Source organism: Rhinopithecus bieti, unplaced genomic scaffold (genome assembly GCF_001698545.2).
Source record: "Rhinopithecus bieti isolate Rb0 unplaced genomic scaffold, ASM169854v2 scaffold_3874, whole genome shotgun sequence".
Classification (NCBI taxonomy): domain Eukaryota; kingdom Metazoa; phylum Chordata; class Mammalia; order Primates; family Cercopithecidae; genus Rhinopithecus; species Rhinopithecus bieti.
The window spans coordinates 315021-338389 of NW_016804362.1; the positions used below are offsets into that span (position 1 = coordinate 315021).

At 39.0% G+C, this 23369-nt stretch overlaps 1 protein-coding gene across 3 annotated transcripts in view; it reads right to left on the reverse strand.

Annotated features, from left to right (window-relative positions):
• Positions 1 to 23369, reverse strand: part of PTPRR (protein tyrosine phosphatase receptor type R) — a 297932-nt gene that overhangs the window by 43201 nt on the left and 231362 nt on the right. For all 3 annotated transcript variants that reach the window (XM_017867504.1, XM_017867505.1, XM_017867506.1), the window contains 2 exons: positions 11159 to 11238; positions 10565 to 10702 (listed from right to left, as the gene is read on the reverse strand). In XM_017867504.1, the coding sequence (XP_017722993.1) occupies positions 10565 to 10702; positions 11159 to 11238 (218 nt within the window). The remainder of the gene's footprint in view (positions 1 to 10564; positions 10703 to 11158; positions 11239 to 23369) is intronic.

Genomic DNA, 23369 nt, shown 5'->3' on the forward strand with positions numbered 1-23369 from the left:
GTTCAATTCCTGGATATCCTTGTTAACTTTCTGTCTCGTTGATCTGTCTAATGTTTACGGTGGGGTGTTAAAAGTCTCCCATTATTATTGTGTGGGAATCTAAATCTCTTTGTAGGTCTCTAGGGACTTGCTTTATGAATCTGGGTGCTCCTGTATTGGGGGCATATATATTTAGGATAGTTAGTTCTTCTTGTTGAATTTATCCCTTTACCATTATGTAATGGCCTTCTTTGTCTCTTTTGATCTTCATTGGTTTAAAGTCTGTTTTATCAGAGACTAGGATTACAACTCCTAATTTTTTTTTGTTTTCCATTTGCTTGTTAGATCTTCCTCCATCCCTTTATTTTGAGCCTATGTGTGTCTCTGCACGTGAGATGGGTCTCCTGAATACAGCACACTGATGGGTGTTGACTCTTTATCCAGTTTGCCAGTCTGTGTCTTTTAATTGGAGCATTTAGCCCATTTACATTTAAGGTTAATATTGTTATGTGTGAATTTGATCCTGTCATTATGATATCAGCCGGTTGTTTTGCTTGTTAGATGGTGCAGTTTCTTCCTAGCATCGATGGTCTTTACAATTTGGCATGTTTTTGCAGTGGCTGGTACTGGTTGTTTCTTTCCGTGTTTAGTGCTTCCTTCAGGAGCTCTTGTAAGGCAGGCCTGGTGGTGACAAAATCTCTCAGCATATGTTTGTCTGTAAAGGATTTTATTTCTCCTTCACTTATGAAACTTAGTTTGGCTGGATATGAAATTCTAGGTTGAAAATTCTTTAAGAATGTTGAATATTGGTCCCCACTCTCTTCTGGCTTATAGAGTTTTTGCCAAAAGATCCGATGTTAGTTTGATTGGCTTCCCTTTGTGGGTAACCCAACCTTTCTCTCTGGCTGCTCTTAACGTTTTTTCCTTCATTTCAACTTTGGTGAATCTGTCTTGGGGTTGCTCTTCTCAAGGTGTATCTTTGAGGTATTCTCTGTATTTCCTGAATTTGAATGTTGGCCTGCCTCATTAGGTTGGAGAAGCTCTCCTGGATAATATCCTGAAGAGTGTTTTCCAACTTGGTTCCATTCTCCCCATCACTTTCAGGTACACCAATCAGATGTAGATTTGGTCTTTTCACATACTCCCATACTTCTTGGAGGCTTTGTTCATTTCTTTTTACTCTTTTTTCTCTAAACTTCTTGTTTCATTTCATTCATTTGATCTTCAATCACTGATACCCTTTCTTTCACTTGATCAAATCGGCTACTGAAGCTTGTGCATGAGTCACATAGTTCTCGTGCTGTGGTTTTCAGCTTCATCAGGTCATTTAAGGACTTCTCTACACTGTTTATTCTAGTTAGCCATTCATCTAATCTTTTTGCAAGGTTTTTAGCTTCTTCGCAGGGGTTCAAACATCCTCCTTTAGCTTGGAGAAGTTTATTACTGATCGTCTAAAGCCTTCTTCTCTCAACTCGTCAAAGTCATTCTCCATCTAGCTTTGTTCCATTGCCAGTGAGGAGCTGTGTTCCTTTAGAGGAGAAGAGGCGCTCTGATTTTTTGAATTCTCAGCTTTTCTGCTCTGGTTTCTCCCCATCTTTGTGGTTTTATCTACCTTTGGTCTTTGATGATGGTGATGTACAGATGGGGGTTTGTTGTGGATGTCCTTGCTGTTTGTTAGTTTTCCTTCTAACAGTCAGGACCCTCACTGCTGGTCTGTTGGAGTGTGCTGGAGGTCCAGTCCAGATCCTGTTAGCTAGAGGTCCACTCCAGACCCTCTGTCTGGGTATCACCAGTGGAGGCTGCAGAACAGCAAATATTGCAGAACGGAAAATGTTGCCGCCTGATCCTTCCTCTGGAAGCTTCGTCTCAGAGGGGCACCCAGCTGTATGAGGTATCAGTTGGCCCCTCCTGGGAGGTGTCTCCCAGTTAGGCTACTCAAGGGTCAGGGACCCACTTGAGGAGGCAGTCTGTCTGTTCTCAGATTTCAAACTCCGTGCTGGGAGAACCACTACTCTCTTCAAAGTTGTCAGACAGGGACATTTAAATCTGCACAAGTTTCTGCTGTCGTTTGTTCAGCTATGCCCTGCCTCCAGAGGTGGAGTCTACAGAGAAAGGCAGGCAGGCCTCCTTGAGCTGCAGTGGGCTCCACCCAGTTTGAACTTCCTGGCTGCTTTGTTTACCTACTCAAGCCTCAGCAATGTGGGACACCCCTCCCCCAGCCTCACTGCTGCCTTGCAGTTCGATCTCTGACTGCTTTGCTAGCAGTGAGTGAGGCTCTGTGGGCCTCGGACCCTCTGAGCCAGGCACGGGATATAATCTCCTGGTGTGCTGTTTGCTAAGGCCGTTGGAAAAGCACAGTATTAGGGTGGGAGTGACCCTATTTTCCAGGTACCATCTGTCACAGCTTCCCTTTGCTAGGAAAGGGAATTCCCTGTCCCCTTGCGCTTCCCAGGTGAGGCGATGCCCTACCCTGCTCCATGGGCTGCACCCACTGTCTGACTAGCCCCAGTGAGATGAACCCGGTACCTCAGTTGGAAATGCAGAAATCACCCATCTTCTGCATCACTCATGCTAGGAGCTGCAGACTGGAGCTCTTCCTATTCGGCCATCTTTCGTAGCCTTTTGGATAGTAACTCGTCCCTGTGTCAAATTTTTTGTGCTTTTTGTGCTTAATTATTTAAAAAAGTAACCTACGGCCGGGCGCGGTGGCTCAAGCCTGTAATCCCAGCACTTTGGGAGGCCGAGACGGGCGGATCACGAGGTCAGGAGATCGAGACCATCCTGGCTAACACGGTGAAACCCTGTCTCTACTAAAAATACAAAAACTAGCCGGGCGAGGTGGCGGGCGCCTGTAGTCCCAGCTACCCGGGAGGCTGAGGCAGGAGAATGGCGTAAACCCAGGAGGCAGAGCTTGCAGTGAGCTGAGATCCGGCCACTGCACTCCAGTCCGGGCAACAGAGCGAGACTCTGCCTCAAAAAAAAAAAAAAAGTAACCTACATTTATTATTTCAATTATTTTAATTCCTGTGAATCTATTTAACTGTTGCTGCTTCTGATTTTTTCTCATGGTTTTTATTGTGTGCTTGTATGCCTCATAATTTTGATTGTAAGCTTATGTTTGCTGAGAATTTTTTTATTTATTTTATTTTAATTGACACATATTCATGGGGTATGTGACACTTCAATGCATGTATATATGGGTTAATGATCAAATAAAGGTAATCAGTATATCCATCACTTCAAATATTTATTATTTGTTGTTTGTAGTGAGAATATTCAAAATCTTTTCTTATTTCTGGGCTCTATGCTCCATTCCATTGGTCTATGTGTTTGTTTTTTTGCCAGTACCATGTTGTTTTCGATAATATAACTTTGTAGTATATTTTGAAGTTAGGTAGTATGATGCCTCCAGCTTTGTTTTTTTTTTCTCAAGAATGATTTGGCTAGTAAAGGTCTTTTGTTGTTTCATACAAATTTTAGGATTAAAAATTTTTTTCCATGAAGAATGTTATTGGTATTTTGATAGGGAATGCATTGAATCTATTGGTTGTTTAGGGTAGTATGGATATTTTAACAATATTAATTATTCCACTCCATGAACACAGGATATATTTCTGTTTAATTGTGTTCTCTATAATTTCCTTCATCAATGTTTTATAGTTTTCAGTATAAAAGATATTTCACCTCTTTGGTTAGATTTCTTTTCAGGTATCTTTCTTTTTGGTAGCAATTATAAATGGAATTGTTTTCTTGATTTTGTTTTTAGCTAGCTCACCATTAGCATATACAAATGCTACTCATTTCTGAATGTTAAATTTGTATCCTTCAACTTTACTAAATTTGTCTATTAGTTATAACAAGTTTTGGTGAAGTGTGTAGGGTTTTCCATATATATGATCATATGATCTGCAAACAGGGATAGTTTGATGCCCCTCCTTTCCAATTTTGCCTTTTATTTCTTTCTCTTGCCTGATTACTCTGGCTAGGACCCCCAGTACTATGTTGAACAGAAGTTGTGAAAGTGGATATCCTCATCCCAAATCTTAGGAGAAAAGCTTTCAACTTTTCCACATTCAGTATGATATTTGTTGTGGGCTTGTCATATATGGACTTTTTAGTGTTGAGGTACATACCTTCTGTATCTAATTTGTTGACAGTTCTTTTTTTTTTTTTTTTTTTTTTGAGACGGAGTCTCGCTCTGTCACCTGGGCTGGAGTGCTGTGGCCGGATCTCAGCTCACTGCAAGCTCCGCCTCCCGGGTTCACGCCATTCTCCTGCCTCAGCCTCCCGGGTAGCTGGGACTACAGGCGCCGCTACCTCGCCCGGCTAGTTTTTTGTAGTTTTAGTAGAGACGGGGTTTCACTGTGTTAGCCAGGATGGTCTCGATCTCCTGACCTTGTGATCCGCCCGCCTCGGCCTCCCAAAGTGCTGGGATTACAGGCTTGAGCCACCGCGCCCGGCCTGTTGACAGTTCTTAACATGAAGGGATGAATTTTGTCAAATTATTTTTCTTCATCAATTGAAATGATGATATGGATTTTATCCTTCATTCTGTTAATGTGGTGTATCATATTTATTGGTTTGTATAAACTGACCTATTCTTACATCCCTGGGATGAATTCCCTTGGTCATAGTGGATGATGTTTTTAATGTGCTACTGATTTTGGTTTACTAATATTTTATGAGCATTTTTGCATATATATCAGAGTGACCTGTAGTTTCTTTTTTGGTTGAGTCCTCATCTGGTTTGGGTGCTAGGGTAATTCTGGCCTTGTAGAATGACTTTGGAATATATTCTCTCCTCTTCAATTTTCTTGAATAGTTTGAGGAGAATTGGTATTAGTTCTTTAAAAGTTTGGTAGAATTCATTGGTGAAACCATCAGGTCCTGGGTTTTTTCTTCAATGGGGTACTTTTTTTTTTTTTTTGAGATGGAGTTTCGCTCTGTCACCCAGGCTGGAGGACAGTGGCATGATCTTGGCTTACTGCAACCTCCCAGTCCTGGGTTCAAGTGATTCTCCCGCCTCAGCTTCCCAGGTAGCTGGGATTACAGGCACGCACCACCAAGCCCAGCTAATTTTTGTATTTTTAGTAGAGATGGGGTTTCACCATGTTGGCCAGGCTGGTGTGGAACTCCCAACCTCAGGTGATCTGCCCGCCTCAGCCTGCCAAAGTGCTGAGATTACAGGCATGAGCCACAGCACCCGACCAGGATATGTTCTGTTACTGATTTAATTTCCTCACTCATTGGTGTTTTCAGATTTTCTATTTCTTCATTGTTCAATCTTGGAATTGAACAATGGAAGGTTGCATGTGTCCAGGAATTTATTCTTTTTTTAGATTATCCAATTTGTTGCTATATTATTGTTCACAATAGCCTTTTATAATTCTTTGTATTTCTGCGGCATCTAAAGGTTCATCAGTTTTGTTTTCAAACATGATGTTTTTGTTGATGTTTTGTATTTTTCTGCCTGCATTTCATTTATGTATGCTTTGATCTTTCTTAATTACTTCCTTCTACTAATTTTGGGTTTAGTTTGTTCTTGTCCTTTTTTTTTTTTTTTTTTTTGGATATGGAGTCTCTCTCTGTCTCCCAGTTGCCCAAGCTGGAGTGCAGTGGCATGATCTCGGCTCACTGCAGCCTCTGTCTCCTTTGTTCAATTGATTCTTTTGCCTCAGCCTCCCGAGTACCTGAGATTACAGGTATGTATCACCAGGCCCAGCTAATTTTTGTATTTTTAGTAGAGATAGGGTTTCACCATGTTGGCCAAGCTGGTCTTGAACTCCTGACCTCAAGTGATTGCCTGCTTCAGCCTCCCAAAGTGCTGGGATTACAAGTGTGAGCCATGCTACCCAGCCTGTTCTTGTTTTTGTAGTTCCTTGAGGTGTGTCATTAGGTTGTCATCTTTCTCTTCCATTTCAATACATGTAAGCATTTATTGATATAAACTTCCCTTTTAGAACTGCTTTTTCTGTATTCCAAAGACTTTGATATGTTGTCTTTCTATTTGTCTCAAGGAATTTTTAAATTTCCCTTTTAAAGCCTTCACTGATCCATTGGTTCTTTAGGAGCATATTGTTTAATTCTCATGTATTTGTAAAGTTTCTGAATTTCTTCCTGTTGTTGATTTCTAGTTTTATAACATTGTGGTCAGAAAACATATTTAAAATGATTTTGATCTTTTAAAATTTGTTAAGGCTTGTCTTGTGCTAGTAAGAAAAATGTGTATTCTGCAGTTGTTGGGTGAAATGTTCTGTAAATATCTGTTAGGTCCAATTGGTCTATTGTGTGGTTTAAATCCAATGTTTCTTTGTTTATTTTCTGTCTGGATGATCTGTCCATTGCTGAGAGTGGGGTGTTGACGTTGAAGTTCATGATTATTACTATATTGCAGTCTATTGCTTTATTTAATCTAATAAATAACTGCTTTTTATTTTTGGGTGCTCTAGTGTTAGGTGCATACATATTTACGATTTTTTTGTTTTTGCTGAATTAACCCATGTATCATTATATAATGATCTTCTTTGTGCTTTTTTGTGATTTTTGATTTGAAGTCTATTTTATCTGGTATAAGTGAAGCTACTCCTGGTCTCTTTTAGTTTACATTTGCATGTGATATCAATTTTTCATCCCTTCACTTCCAGTCTATATGTCTTTACATGTGAAGTGAGTTTCTTGTAGACATTGTATAGGTGAGTCTTGCTTATTTTTCCCCCCATTTGGCCACTCTATATCTTTTAATTGGAAAATTTAATCCATTTCCATTCAAGATTATTATTGACAGATAAGAACTTACTCCTGCCATTTTGTTAACTGTTATCTAGATACTTTGTTTCTTTCTTCTACTCTTATTGTTTCTCTTTGTGACTCGGTGGTTTTCCATAGTGATAAGCTTTGACTCATTTCTCTTTTTCATTTGTGTATCTGTTGTAATTTTTTTCTTTTTGGTTATTCTGGGGCTTACATAAAAAGAACTTAGAATATTTTAAGCTGATAACAACTTAACTTTGGTCACATACAAATATTCTAGACTTTTCTCCTCCCCCATCCACAATTCATAATTTCCTTCAGGTCATTATTTTAAATTCCTTTTCAGGAAATTTATAAATTTCCATTTCTTGGGTGTCAGTTACTGGAGGATTCTTCTGCTTCTTTGATGGTGTCATTTTTCTTTGCTTTTTCATGTATCTTGTATCCCTGTGTTGATATTTGTGCATCTAATGGAATGGTCAACTCTTTTAATTTTAGGGAGTGGCTTTTGAAGGGAATCACTTTCACCAGCAGATGTGTCTGAGGGTGTTGGTTGGGTAGGGTACACTGGCTTTTGTTCTATGTGGGTGCAGTAGTGTAGTCTCTGTAGTTTTTTAAGCTGTAGTCAACTTTATTGATACCTCTAAGGGCCTTCGTGTGGCTAGTTTGCTGGCTCAGGACAGGTCACCCCTGGACACAAGGGGTATGTGAGCACAAGAACAAGTCCACTGGTTAAGGTGGGGACCCGTTGTGAGATGCATACATGGCTGGTGAGCATTCAGCAGCCAGTCTGTCAGCTTGGGTTAGGGCTCCTCTGGGGGCAGTGTACTTGGCTGGCAAGCATGAGGCTTGGCTTGCCAACTCAGAGCAAAAGTCCCCTGAAAATGACATGCCCAGCTGGTGAGCTTACTGGTGGCATATGTGGACACGTCTGCCAGCTCAGGTTGGGGCATCCTTAGAAGTAGTGCAGCCAACTGTTGAGTGTACCAGGGGCATGCAGGGGCTGGTCCACTGGTTTGGGTGTGGCTCACTTTGGAATCGTGCTGCTTGCTGGTGAGCATGCTGACTGTGCATGAGGCCAGTTTGGACTTGGTTTCTCTGCTTAGCAAGATTGTCTGTTCCTTTGAGGGCAAGGTGCTATATGGGCTCCAAGGATGGGGCACTGGATCTAGGCTCTGAGAGACAGGTTCAGGGTACTGCAGTCACTAGGTTGTGAAAGGTGGAACACTTCCTAGGGAGCTTGTTCCCAGGGGGTAGGGAGCTGTAGCAACTCAGCAAGGGAATGGTGTACTACTGTGTGTGAAGGTAGTGTTATGGCCGTGTAGCTTCGGGAATGAAAAGAGATGGTAGCTACTGGCTCCTAGAACAGGCTGTACTCTAGTTGTGGCTCTGGTTTCAAAATGGCATCATATAGCTGCAGCTTGGGTCACAGGGATGAGGGCATACAATGTGACTTCCTTCTCTGGGGCAGAGCAGCCATGTGGCTGTCAGGCAGCTTCCTAAACTGGACTCAGAGTCTCTAGGAACTGGAGGATTCTCAGCAACAAAGAGTGCAGATGTCTGCGACATTAATGGGGGCTGCTGGGGCCTCTTGCTTGCCTAGTCCCACTGGATGCACCTTCTTGTTCTGAGCTAATCCTGTCTGGGGAGATGGCGGTGTGGCAGAGGCAGGGTGTTTCATTCTCTTCTCCATGTGACCCTCACTAAAGGTCTCCTTGTCCCACAGGATTTTCTGTCTCTCTCTCCTGCTGTATTCCAGTGCACTCCCTCAAACACTCCAGTACAAACGTACTTTCTTATTTGTTGTTTTGGCTCTTTTTTTGGTGGGCAGTATGAGCATTAAGCTTTTCTAGTCGGCTCTCTTGCTTTGCCCTGGCTGGGCTTTTCTATGGAAACCTGTGAGGTATATGCTGAGAGTATGTGCATCAGAAACTTTTTGCCTTCGTTTCTGTGAAGTATCATAGGGCGTTGCCAACCTAGAATTACTTTTTATGTTAATGACTTCACTTGGTATTTCTTGGTTTTTGAATTCTGAGGTTTCTTAGCTTTAAATACTCGAGAGCCTTTTTGTTTATACCATAAGAAGGCCAGACTGAGGTGAATTTCTCAACATCGCCCTATTTTAGTAGGCAGATTTATTTTGTGGTTCACTTTTATCTGAAGGCATTGCCTTTGAAGGTGCTCACTTTACCTAAAGTCTCAGTTCCAACACCTGGCTCCTGCAAGATCAGGCTTTGTCTCTAGTTCTTGTATTACCATGACAATATGTTTACTTTTCTGGTTTTATGCCTTTTAGTCTCTTTTCATTAGCCACTGGGATTTCCTTTACTTTTTTTTAAAGCTCTGCTTTGCACGCCATTTCATATTCTGCACAGTATAACTGGTTTTGTAGTGGGAAGTTTTCCGGTTATCTAGTCAGCCGTATTACATAAGTTCTATGTAGGAATGCACGAGTGTATATATACAGAGAATATACCTTTTAAACTTGAAAAATCTTTTCTATCATAAAAATGTCATGCATATTAAACAACTGTGAAGGAATTGTCAGTGACTTAATATGTTGATAGATTGACACTGTGTGGGAAACAGCTTGAGAATATTAGGGGTTATTTTTATAATGCCACCTCAGGCTTTAATATCGGATTCATAGAAGCGTGTTTAGTTAGTAAGTCATGTAGTGAATCGAGTATATAACTTTATCTACTGGCCAGAAATACACTATTTTTCCAGAATAAATTTCAGGAAAAAAAAATGGTTTATCTATTGTAGCAAAAATATAAGAAAATAACAAACTTTAAAACATGTATAAATTGCTGTTTTGTGAGCCTAGATGATGTCCATTAGCAGCAGGATTATGCTGCACTCAAGGATTATAATCACCAAAGGCTTATAAAGGAATGCTCCATTTTCTTAAATTCTTATTGTCATGGTGAAGCCCTGGTACAATATTTTTCACAAGAAAACAAACACAAAAATGCTGATGAAAATTAGACTGTAAATTATCCCAGTAAGTTGTCCTAAAATGTAAGTGGTACCTCGAATATCAGCCGTCAGGAATATTACAATTGTATTTTTATAATGCAAAATACAGAGTAAGTATTCTGTAAGCTAAATCCTTAGAAAAGACTACTAGTATGGATATGAAATCAAATTCTTTCTTTCTTGGATTTCTTATTATGAAGATATCGAGAAAGTTGATTGGTTTCTGTAACTGCCCTCGAATCTCATTTTCTTAATGAGACTCACCTTGCCCACCCTCTTTAATAATGCAATCTGCAATTCCCCAACACCCCCTCCTTACTGCCCGGTATACCCATTCCACTTAGCCTGCTCTACTTTCTTTCCTATAGCATTTAATCTCTTCTCATATATTACACTATTTATAAGTTTATTATGTGCAGTGTTTTTGTTTGTCTTCTCCCACCAGAAAGTTAAAATCTACCAAGGGCAGGGATCTTGGTGTGTTTTGTTTACTATTATATCTCCAATGACTAGAGTAGTACCTGTCACATAGTAGGTGTTCAAAAATGACTCAGGATGTGAATAAGGTTTTATTTGCCTGCCTATAAATTAGGGTGATAATTCATGACCCCCTTATTTCTTTTGTGGGTACAAATTAGATATGTATATGCCAAGTATATTGACTTGTCTGAAAGAAAGTTGACAGTCATAGGATAATAGCAGTTATTATATTTGGGATGTATTAAGTGACTTAGCCTTTAAATGTCTCAAAGTTTCCATCTTAAATCTAAGTCCATGGCAATTTTACTTATACAATATCTCTTCTATAGCAACAGAACATGTATAACATTCAGAACTTGATTAAAGATCATACCTCATTTTTTTCTTTGAGTTTTGTGATCATAACAATCACAGGGCTGTCTTCCTGCCAAACCATCTGCCAGAAATCATCCACAGTGTTGATCATGGGGCCCTGCGTGGCAATGAAAGCTTTCTCCTTGCCACTGTAGCCCTAGATGGAGTAAAGAGACAAAAATATTGGTTTTTAAGTTCATGCCTTGCAGTGAAAGTTTGGGTGAAAGATCTTCAATGAAATAGCTGTGCTTACAAAAGCAACACAGGTTACGGCTTCATTGATTCTAGTACAACAATTTCTAGTTAACAATATCCTTAATATCATTAACTTGGCAGCAAGTTAAGGATAGCACATGATATTGAGGGTTGTAATGCCCAGTCTCCAGCAGAGTGCCCATAGAGAGCACTGTTGCCAGAGACTCACCCTAAAAGGAAAGTCATCATAAAAGACCCATTAACAATGTTGACTACGACTAAGATAAAAAACCAAACAAAATGAAATCTTGCTGGTAATCAAGTTAAACCAAGCTTAATCTACTCTAGGAAAAACAAAATAAAACCAACAATTCCAAATAGAAAATCACCAGAAAGAAATTTGTACTTATTTACTTACCCTAATATAATTAGCATTAATGTAGGTGCTCAATGAATCAGTTACATTTTTTGGTCTTAAACACACTCTGCTGAGGGGATCTAATGAAGAAAACAAAAAAGAATATATTAAACAGACTTACTCTTTTTAAAGTTCCTTAAAATGCCAATAACCAGTAAGTAGAAACCTGTTATGTATTGATTATCTGGTGCATGTCAATGTTTGTCTTTGGCATCCATTGCTTGATCTATATGTGTTTAGTGAGGGACATTTGGGCCCATCTTCACTCCTGACATAAAGCTCATCCATAAGCCTGAGATGATGAGTTTATATTTCAGGCCATTTCTCATCTGTTCTGGTTCTCGACCCCATTTCTCATTTATGCTTCCACTCTTATACTTTGGATTTGGAATTTGTACCAGGTCTCCTCACTCCTGTCTCTCTCCTTTCCCTGTGGATGTAAATCAGGCTATACTCTACCAATTACTTATATTTTACTATCTCATCTCATTTAGACCCTCAGGTCTCAACCTCACCTTGTCTGACCATTATGTCCTGGCCAGATCTCCTGATCTTCCGAGATGGATGAGATTAATAATCTATTATGTGCTATCTGTGTGAGGATAGGAAAGCCAGGGGAAGAGGGAGCTTGCAAAGATAAAGATAAACCTGATTCATTTCAAGCCTGGGCACAGTGGCTTAGGCTGTAATCTCAGCACTTTGGGAGCTTGAGGCAGGAGGATCCCTTGAGCCCGGGAGTTCAAGCCTAGGCAACATAGTGAGACCTCATCTCAATAAATAAATAAATAAATAAATAAATAAATAAATAAATAAGACAGGCATAGTGGCTCATGTCTGTGGTTCCAGCTACTTGGGAGACTGAGGCATGAGAATCGCTTGAACCCAAGAGGCGAAGGTTGCAGTAAGCCGAGATTGTGCCACTGCCCTCCAGCCTGGACAACAGAGGGAGACCTGCCTCAAAACAAAACGAAACAAATCAAAACAAAACTAAGATTCATTTCAGTGAGTCTTCAGTCTGTTCATAAAATAACAAACATATTTTTTGTTTATTAGATGTCAGACTCTGTTCTCAATGCTTTATAGATATTTTGTCATTTAATTTTCATGTAACTTTAATAAAAGTACCTAAGATAATGGGTAAGACTCCTTCCCCATTTTTCAGATAGGAAACTGAGATAGGTTAAATAATTTGACCAATGGCCAGGCGCGGTGGCTCAAGCCTGTAATCCCAGCACTTTGGGAGGCCGAGACGGGCGGATCATGAGGTCAGGAGATCGAGACCATCCTGGCTAACACGGTGAAACCCCGTCTCTACTAAAATACAAAACTAGCCGGACGAGGTGGCGGGCGCCTGTAGTCCCAGCTACTCGGGAGGCTGAGGCAAGAGAATGGCGTGAACCCGGGAGGCGGAGCTTGCAGTGAGCTGAGATCCGGCCACTGCACTCCAGCTTGGGCGACAGAGCGAGACTCCGTCTCAAAAAAAAAAAAAATAATAATAATAATAATAATTTGACCAAATTTACACAGCCAAGAAGTAGGTAATGGAGTCAGGTTTTGAATCCACACTAACACTAGAATACCATTAGCCACTATGCTATGCTGCTGCTCTCATGTGAAGATAGCCATGTAAACTGACAATTAAAATACAAAATGTTGTATCATTGTGGTTGCTTAGTTACTTTTTTGAAAAACAGCAAATTCAATGCTTTTCAGCTTCCTTTCTCAGTGGCATGTGGTGTAAAAACAGGGGTGCAGCAAAGAAAACTTCTCCCACTCCCATATTTTTTTAGAAACACACAACCATTGAGCATCATCGGGGTAAATATAGTTTCTTACATTCCCCACCAAAACTGAGACAATCAAAGAGGAGGTGAGGTAGGAAGTACTAGAGGAAGAAAGTTTCATAGAATATATGTAAATGGGAGTTAAAAATAATTAAAAATTTAACAGGACTTGGCAAACCAAAGTGTTTTAAATTTCACTTTACATATAACTGGGGTTAAAGATAATAAAGGCCATAATTAGTTTCAGAAAAAGACTAACCAGCCCATGAGGACAGTGATGGTTTAAAAATGTAGTATCCAATTATCTGAGACTCCTTCTAAAAGAATGTAGTAGAGACTAATTCCCCTCATCTTGAATGTGGGCAGAAATTAAAGACTTGCTTCCAATAAATAGAATATGGCAGCAGGGATGGTGTGTGACTAGGTCATAAAGAGTATTGCAGTTTCCTCCTTGCTCTCTTTCTTGAGTTGCTAGCTCTGGAGGAAGCTAATGGCCATATTTTGAGGGCACTCAAGCAGCCCAATGAAGAGAGAAATAGTGGGGAACTGAGGCCTCCAGCTAATAGCATATGAATGAGCCCTCTTGGAAGCAGATCCCTCAGTGCCAGCCAAGCGTTCAGCTGATTGAAGACATGGCCAACAACTCAATTGAAATCTCATGAAAGACCTTGGGCCAGACACTCAAGCCACTCCCCAATTTCCGGCACACAGAAATTGTGAGATATAAATGTGTATTGTTTTAAGCCACTAAATTCTGGGGTAATTTGTCCCACAGCAATAAATAGGTAATATAGGGACCAATAAGGAGTCAGTCACAAAACTCTGGAGTGACACCATTATCACTGTTATTGTCATTACACTCATTGTTGACTCCTATATGTGTCCGGTAGAGCAGCTAACAGCATTTTATGCCTTATGTCACTTAATCATCACAATTCTATAAAGTGTACCATTAATACTCTCTTTATTTAGATTAGGAAATTGCAGCACAGAGAGGTTAAGTAACTCACCCAAGGTCACTCAGTAAAAAATGAAGCAGAGAGTTGAAACCAGATAACCAAACTTAGAACTTAACAGGGCCATTATCAAAGATGATGTTGAAAATATATGGTAAATAGGCCGGGCGCGGTGGCTCAAGCCTGTAATCCCAGCACTTTGGGAGGCCGAGGCGGGCGGATCACAAGGTCAGGAGATCGAGACCATCCTGGCTAACACGGTGAAACCCCGTCTCTACTAAAAAATGCAAAAAACTAGCCGGGCGAGGTGGCGGGCGCCTGTAGTCCCAGCTACTTGGGAGGCTGAGGCAGGAGAATGGCGTGAACCCGGGAGGCGGAGCTTGCAGTGAGCTGAGATCCGGCCACTGCACTCCAGCTTGGGCAACAGAGCGAGACTCCGTCTCAAAAAAAAAAAAAAAGATATGGTAAAATTTTGCTAGTTTGTCACTAGGATATTTGAAATAAAGACTATATATGTGTATATAAATATATATGTACGTACACACATGTGCACACGTGCACACACACACACACATATATACACATATACACACACACGCACACACACACATATACAAACAAGTAATAGGAGCTTCTATCCAGAGATGGATAGATTTGAGCTATAAGTGATGTGGTTTTGGCAAGAGAAAGTCCCATCCTGCTTAAAGCTTTAGATTGACTTGTGAAGACCAAGATGCTTATCTGATCTTATAAGCCACAGGTAAAATAGCTCCTGATCATGCCATATGGAAGCAACAGAGGTCTAGAAGATGTCAATAAATTCTGGAAATCAGTGGGAAGACCCTTAGGTGGCATCCAAGAATCCCATTCATAGAGGCAGGCTTTCAGTCTATTTGAACCAAAACACTTTGCAAAAGATCCTAGCATGTCCTTGCAGGTGACCTAAAGGAAGTAGGGCGACTGCAGAGATACTTACAGTGGAACAGGTAAGGACTGTTTGAATCAGGATATAACCTGATTGTGAACAAGAAATTGTGGTCCTATGCTCATCAGCATGGAAATCTTTTGGGACATGGGCCATGAACTTATAAATTCCTCCTAAAGAGATATGTTGGGGCTACTGGTACTGAAGCAAACTACCCTCTTTAAAGCATCCTGGAAACAATTCCAGTCTCAGTCTTGTCCTTCAGAGCTTTCAAAATGTAGACCCTCTGGAGATGGAAGCTAGCACCAAATTTTCAAAAGCACTTCATTTTCCCCGAAATCTCCTGGAGTCTTAACAGATCTATCTCTTCATTTCCTACAATTGTTGGTCAGGGGCAGACTGACCCTCACTTGCATGAGCCATTTTCAATAAGAATCTTGTATCTTATTTTGTATTCATAATGTCGTATTCATTTTTTAAAGACTGCCTTCCAGGGCAAAGCTGCATGACATTGATATGGGCAAAAATTTCTTGGATATGACCCTGAAAGCACAACGAAAGCAAAAATAGACACAGGGGATTGCATCAAACTAAAAAGCTTCTGCATAGCAAATCCACAGATTGGGAGAAAATATTTACAAATCATACATTAACAAGCGGCTAATATCCAAAATATATCAGGAACTCAAACTACTCAATAACAAGAAAACAAACAATTCTACTAAAAACGGATAAAGATTTGAACAGACGTTTCTGAAAACAAGACATACAAATGTCCAATAGATCTATGAAAAAATGTTCCACATCTCAAATCATCAGAGAAGTGCAAATTAAAACCAGAATATCACTTTATACCTGCTAGAATGGCTATTATCAAAAAGATAAAAGATAAATGCTGGCAAGGATGTGAAGAAAAGAGAACCCTGGTAGGCTGTGTGTGAGAATATAAATTAGCACAGCCATTTTGGAAAACAGTATGGAGATTCCTCAAAAACTATGAGTGAACTACCATATGACCCAGCAATTCCACTTCTGGGTATATATCCAAAGGAACTGAAGTCAGTATGTTGAAGAGATATCTGCACTCCTATGTTCACTGCAGCACTATTTATAATAGCCAAGGTTTGAAAACAATTGGAGTGTCCATCAACAGATGAATGGATTTTAAAAATATGGTCTATATATATAATGGAGTTCTATTTTGCCTTTAAAAAGCAGGAAATTATGTCATTTGTGACAACATAGATAGACTTCACAGACATTATGCTAAATGAAATAAGCCAGGCACAGAGAGACATAATCTTCTTTATGTGTTGAATCTAAAAAAGTTGAATTCATAGAAATAGAGAGTAGAATGGTTGTTACCAGGGTCGAGGGGAGTGGAGTGAATGGGGAAAGGGTAGATGGTGGTCAAAGGATACAAAATTTCAGTTAGGAGGAATACGTTCTCATGATCTATTATAGAGTACGGTGTCTATAGTTTAATAATAATATTATATATTTCAAAATAGCTGAAATAATGGGATTTTAAATGTTCTCACCACAAAGAAAAACAATAAACATTTGAGGTAATGGATACATTAATATTAGCACGATTTGATCACTCCACAATGTATACGTGTATCAAAACATCACATTGTGCCCCATATATACAACTGTTATTTTCAATTAAAATTCAAATAAAACCTAAAGAGTCATCTCCAAATAATATAAGCTTTAGTTCCTCTTCCTTCCAAAAAACTAAATATACCCTTGGCAGTAAAACCTCTCAGTCTGCATAAAATCTATTATACCCTTTGTAATGTAGAAAGACTTCTGCTAGACTGCTTTTGTTACCTCATCTTTTCCTCCAAGGGGTCTTGAACACCCATGGAACTGAATTTTAACACTGACAGTGAAGTTATTCCATTGTTTATACATATCTTCCGTCAATCCTATTGATCAAAACTCTTGGCAGATCACAAAATAACAAACAAGGAGGAGAAGCCACAGTGGAGCAAACAACACTTATTGAATACACTCCAGCAAAAATCTCATGGAGGAGGGTTTCCTGCTGAGAGCCTTTGGCTACAACAGTGCCCTTAAAGCTTCTTGCCAAGCATGCGCAGTACTGTCTGCCATTTTTGCGGTCGATAGCTGGAGCACACAATAGTATGCACGGCACACACACGCACATCCAAATATGTATTTTAAGAGCTAGTCGTCTCCTAGGAGTCACCATCCCTGTCTTTCTTTAGCAATAAGATCCCAATTCTGGCTGGGAACTTGGTAGGATGCATGGCTTAAGACTTTCCTTCTTACCATCCCTTGCATTAGTTGCGGCTGTGTGACTAAGTTTTCACTTACAGCACGTGAGAGGAAGTGATACGTGTGACTTTTAGATCATGAAATTAAAGTGAGGAGCGATGTTCTCCTTCTACCGCTTCTGATTCCATCTTGCTGCCTGGGATGTGATTGTGGTGATCAGGATCTCAGAGCATGCAAGGGCAATACCGTGGGGATGGTGAGGTAACCAGAGAGATGAGTCTAGAGGTGTAACATGGCAAAGCTGCCATATCAACCCTGGCAGGTATACCTGAGAAGGATATACATTTCTAAATTATTTAAACCACTGTTATTTGGGTTGCATTTAATAGTCTATATATTATGTTTTCCAGAAAAAATATTTCAGAAAAGAATAGTATTACCACAAAATCAGTTCTGCCGAGGGAGGCATTAATAGAGTAGGTACATGCTAAAAATTGAGAGCTTGTATATATTCAGAAGTCAAATTCAGGATTTCTTAGACTTGGAGTTTGCATGTCCAATAATTATCATGATCTATAAAAAAATAACGTTCTAGCAACATAACAAAAGTTAATCATCATCTTAGTCTAAAACTAAGCCCTCAGGTCCCACAGCATTGCCATTAGAACACACGCAGTGATTGGTTCAGTCTGGATAGCCCTAAATTGCTTATTGCACAGATTTCCTTTCTTCTGACCTAGAACAAACACATGGCCTGGACAGAAGTCTTTTTCACTATTTGGAAGAGGCTGTGTCTAGTTAGCATATGTAGCGGTTTGTTCACTGACAGCCCAAATTGGTTAGATTCATTTAGTGCTAGCAACATTGTCTTAAATTCTAAAATCATTTTCCATCAAGAGTCAAAAGACTCTGTGGACTAAAGTGTTATGGAAAATATGGAAATCATTTTTACCAACATTTGCGTACATTAATATAACTAATTCATCTCTTTATGATTTCTTTGACCTGGCATACTCTGAGCTTTCTGAAGGCAGGGATGGGGATTTTTCACCATCTTTGTAAGATCTAGTGTCTTGCATAGCAGATCTTCAGTGAATGTCTATGGAACTGATTTAAAGATCCCCTCTACTTTTTTAAAAAAAGGTCAGTTCTAGGTATCCTTCTCTTGCAATTATTCTATTGCTTTTCTTTTTTAGACAAGCAAACTTCTGAAAGAGTTTATTATACCAACACTTTCTCCAGGCTCATCTGCAACTCAATGCTCGTCATGTGCACTGTGATCTATCCTGACTCGAGCACTGCGCAGACTGCCCTTGCTAAGGTCACCACTGACCCTCTTGTTGCTAAGCCCAGTGATCCCATTGTGGTATTTTTGTTCATGTCCTCTCTGAAGCATTCAAAAATTGTTGACTGTATATCCTTTTTTCGAGTTTTCTCTTCCCTTAGATTCTGGGACACAATGTTCTGGTTTTCCTGCTATTTCTTCAATGGCCTCTTTCCAATCTCCTGCTCATTTAATCTGCCCCTTTTCATGTTGCTAATTCTAGGATTCAACTTGACCCTCTTTTATCCTCACTTGATACTGCCTTGTTGAGTGACTCATTCATTCCTGTGACTTTATTACGCACATCCTGAGGGCTCTCAAATACATACTTCAGACCAGCCTGGTCTCCTAATTTATAGTCCAGCTTTTTCTGTTTATTATTTCCTTCTGAATGGACCACAGGTTTGTGAAACTCCTCATGCCCTTCATGTGTTCCTGACAGCTTTCCGCTATTGTTTAGGTTAGGTGTGCTGCCACAGCTCTACAGTCCGTGTAGAGCTCCTGTGTGTTTGAATATTAGCATATTCTGTCTGTTCTGTCTCCTAAAATATGCTGGGGTCTGTCTTGCCTCTCTGTTTGCATGGCTGTCTTGGACTAGGACTCAAGCATCTCCTGGTCTGCCTGCCTTCAATCTTGCTTTTTTCTGATCCATCCTCCTCATAGCTGTCAAGGTGCTCTAGAAAACAAAATCTGATCACTTGATTCCGTTGTCTAAATGTCATCCGTAGTTCCCAATTGCCCATAGCAGTATTTCCCAAAATATTTATTATCTGTAAATTGTTATTTCTATAACATATAGAATTATATCATATGACTTATAAATTAAGTCATCTTTTATAAAAAGAGGTTAGTAACCAACTAAATATGGGAAACATTGGATTAAACAAATCTGAACCATATTCTTTTTACTGCAGGACTTCTCAGGGTCTTCAGTATGTAAATGGACCCTGTGAATGTCCAAGAAGGTATTGTATATAATCCTATTTGTCCATTGGACTCAATTTTATTATACTTACTGTATTTACATACCTAAGTATTGTATTTATATACTTATTGATAATTCAACTTACAGCAGCCCTGATCAATAGAACTTTCTGAGCTGATGAAAATATTATCTATCTGTGCTGTACAAAAATATAACCTCTAGCTTTCAAGCACTTGAAATGTGGCTAGTAAAAACTGAGGAACCAAAGTTAATTTTATTTAATTTTAATTCATTTAAGTGTAAATTGACCTAGCCATAAGTGTGTTCTGGTTGCTCTACTTGACAGTGCAGGCCTAGAAGATGAATGCCAAGAGGGTCCTTAGCAAGATACAGCAGATCCTTAATGATAATGATCATCCCCAAGCCTCACCAACAGCTGCTTTCCCACGTGTATCATCTAATCCAGCCCCATGGACCTAGGGCAACCTCCCCAATATTCTATGTTCTTGTAGATTTTATGCTTCTGCACATATTATTTCCTTTGCCTTCTTCTGCATGGTAAAGTCTTCCTCATTCCTCAGGGCTCAATTCAGAAAATACTGTCTTTCCGAAGTTCTCCCTGACCTTCCCAGGCAGAATTAGGCATTCTCTTCTTTGCCTGGGTTCCCTGAGTTTTATTTTAGTATTTATCATCTTGTATTTTAAGTGCTTACATTTTTGCCAGCCCTCAGTGGAGTGTGGTGAGCCCCTAGAGGTCAAAGGCTGTATTTAATTCACTTTTGTATCCTTTGTGATTTCTATTTGGGATGTGGCCCACACAGGGTTTCATGTCAGAATTAATTTCTATTAGAAAGAGTTAAAGCCCTGTTTTTGACTTTCTAGATTTTGTTTTTCTTTTCTTAGCAAAGAGGACAAGAAATCTTTCATGCCTTTCAGTATCCACTGATTGTTAGAAGTTTCCATAAACATCCTACACCATTCAGGCTTGAAAAGAGGTCTGCTTCCTTCAATTTTATAATGCCTATGATGTATATGATTTAGTGGGAAATCTAAAAACTGCTTAGAAACAGTTTCCCTGTCAAGCTAAATTATGTTGGTAATTAGTAACTTACAGTGCTTTCCAACTATTTAGAGGTTTCCAAATTCTTTTTTATTAAAAATTCAGAGAGGGGAGTCTCACTTTGTTGCCCAGGCTGAATTGCAGTGGCTACTCCCAGATGCGATCACAGTTCACTGCGACCTCAACCTCCTGGGCTCAAGTGATCCTCCTGCCTCAGCCTCCCAAGTAGCTGGGACTACACACGTGCACCACCACACCTGGCTGCATTTTGTATTTTTTGGTAGAGATGAAGTTTTGCCATGTTGCCCAGGCTTGTAATTAAACTTTTTTTTTTTTTTTTTTTGTGGAGATGGAGTCTTGTTATATTGCCCACGCTGGTCTCAAACTCCAGGACATGAGCCACTGTGTGTGGCTCCAAATACTTCCTTTTACAAATGCAAGAAGACAACATATAACTGTGTATGGGGAAATGTAGGTTTCCAAGAAAAACTCTTGTAATATATAGCTTGGACTAAAAAAAAAAAAGCCAAGAATTAAACAAAAAATGTATCATCATCATCATAATTTTCATCACTATTGTTATAAATGAATGAAAATGTGGCTCTTGAGTACTTTGCTTTTAAAACTGTAAACATCTCTATACATAGATGGTGCCCCTATTTCCTGGAATTGGTTCTGAGGTTAGTAATGGATTCATCTTCAATTAGATAGGGAGGGAAAGAGAAACTAACATTAGCTGAGGGCTTACTATTAGCTGGAACTTTAATAGGCATTTTACACATACTATCATTTAATTTTCTCAATAGCCTTGTAGGAGAGTATTATTATCACTACTTTTGGGAATAAAGGATGGCATAGGGAGATTAACTATCCTGCCAAAAATTGTCAACGTTTTTGTTGTGGTAGGAAATCAAATTTAATTCCAATATCTTGCTTTAGCTACATAACTTGTTGCTTTAATGAGTGGCTTGCTTATTTGCATATCTACTCTGTGTTAGGCACTTTATATAATAAAAAAGGAAACATAATTTAAGTAGGAAACATTATTAGATGTTAAAATTTTATATATAAAATGATGGCCTGAGTAAATGGCATTCTTTAATTGTATCTATATTATCTTATATTTGTATCAATACATTGACTGCATAAGAGAAATATGCATAACATTTATTATTATAGCGCAGCACTATTCACAATAACAAAGACATGGAAACAACCTAGATGCCCATCAACAGTGGATTGGATAAAGAAAATGTGGTACACATATACCATGGAACACTACGCAGTCATAAAAAAGAACAAAATCATACCCTTTGCAGTAACATGGATGCAGCTGGAGGCTATTATCCTAAGCAAATTAACACAGGAACAGAAAAACAAATATTGCATGTTCTCACTTATAAGTGAGAGCTAAACTCTGGATACATATAGACATAAAGATGAAAAGAATAGACATTGGGGACTCCAAAAAAAGGGAGGGAGGGAAAGGGAGAAGGGCTAAAAATCTCCCTATTGGGTACTATGTTCACTATCTGGGTGTCATGGGGTCAGAAGAATCCCAAACAGCAGCATCACACAATATACCCTTGTAATAAACCTGCACAGGTACCCCTGAATCTAAAATAAAATAAAAAATTTAAACTTATTATTACAGTATTATATTTTGTTGTGTGCTAATAATTTTCTATGGATGTATGATTGTTTTTTCCTACTACTTTTGTTATTGAGGATGTAGACGTCTTTTTATCACTAATACTTGTTTACATTGAAAAATAATTTGATATAAACTTGACTTTAGCATTTTAATCTGAGCCAAGATAACATTGTCCTTAGAGAAATGACTATAATTTAATTTATACATTGATTTATTAATAATTGATTCTTGTCTATCCATATATCTGTTGCAAGGCATTCTCAGAATTGTATAATGTTGCTGTTATGTACAAGCTGTCAAGCTTTTAGAACTAAGAAGAGTTTATGCAGGTTAAAACTAAAAACAATCATAATGTTTAAAATCTTGATCATTTAATAATCATTTTATATAATATTTCAAGTTTATCTCATATTACAGTCTAAAATCATAAAGAACATCTTTCTGTATTCATTCCAGGCTTTTTGGATACTTTCACCCAATAGCGTGGCTTTTCTAAGCTGTATTTCCTAAATTATATTTTGTGCAACGGGGGTGGTGGGTGGGGCATTCAGGCTGTAGACATTTTCAACAGAAAATCCATCATTTGCAACATCAGCTGTCAGCACAGGTGCCCTGAATTCAGAGGTCCACCCAGTTCTGTGAACGGAAAAGCTGACACAGGACTGTGAAGCAGTTGTCTGATATCATCTGGGCAGGAAATGGAGAAGGCTGAACTCTGAACTAATGCTAATAATTTCCAAATCCTTCTAAAATTAGATGATGGTTTGGGTATATAAAATTGTGATGGAGGTATATTCCCTTATTACTTATGTTTGGTGTATTTTGATAAAAATTTTAACAGAGAGAGAGAGAGAACACTAATTCTAACACGCAGCACTTTCATCCCCTTTGGCCAAGTGTAGTCATAAAATAACTTTCAATGGTGACTCTACTTTAGGTAAATAGATTTAACTATATACAGCAGTTAAAATATGTTATAGGTTAACAATGCATTTCCAATTCCACCAGAAGGGGAAGGCCAAAGACAGTATTGACAGTAATTCTTTAATTACAGCACTGTTACTATGAATATAAAGAAGTTGGTGTCTTATGAATGAGTTAATGAACTAAATTTTGAAGATTACTATTTCAATGTCAAAACTTAAAAAGACTTTGTGGCTCCATCTTTCCTGAGCTTTGTCGTGAGATGTTTACTGATTTTGCCAAAACTCCAACTATATCTGTTTGTTTAGTCATAGAAAATATTACTTCCTCTCCCTTTTTTTTTTTTTTGCCTAATTTCTCCGAGCAGAATTAATTACCCAGTCCTCTCTGAACTCCTACACTGCTTGGGCAG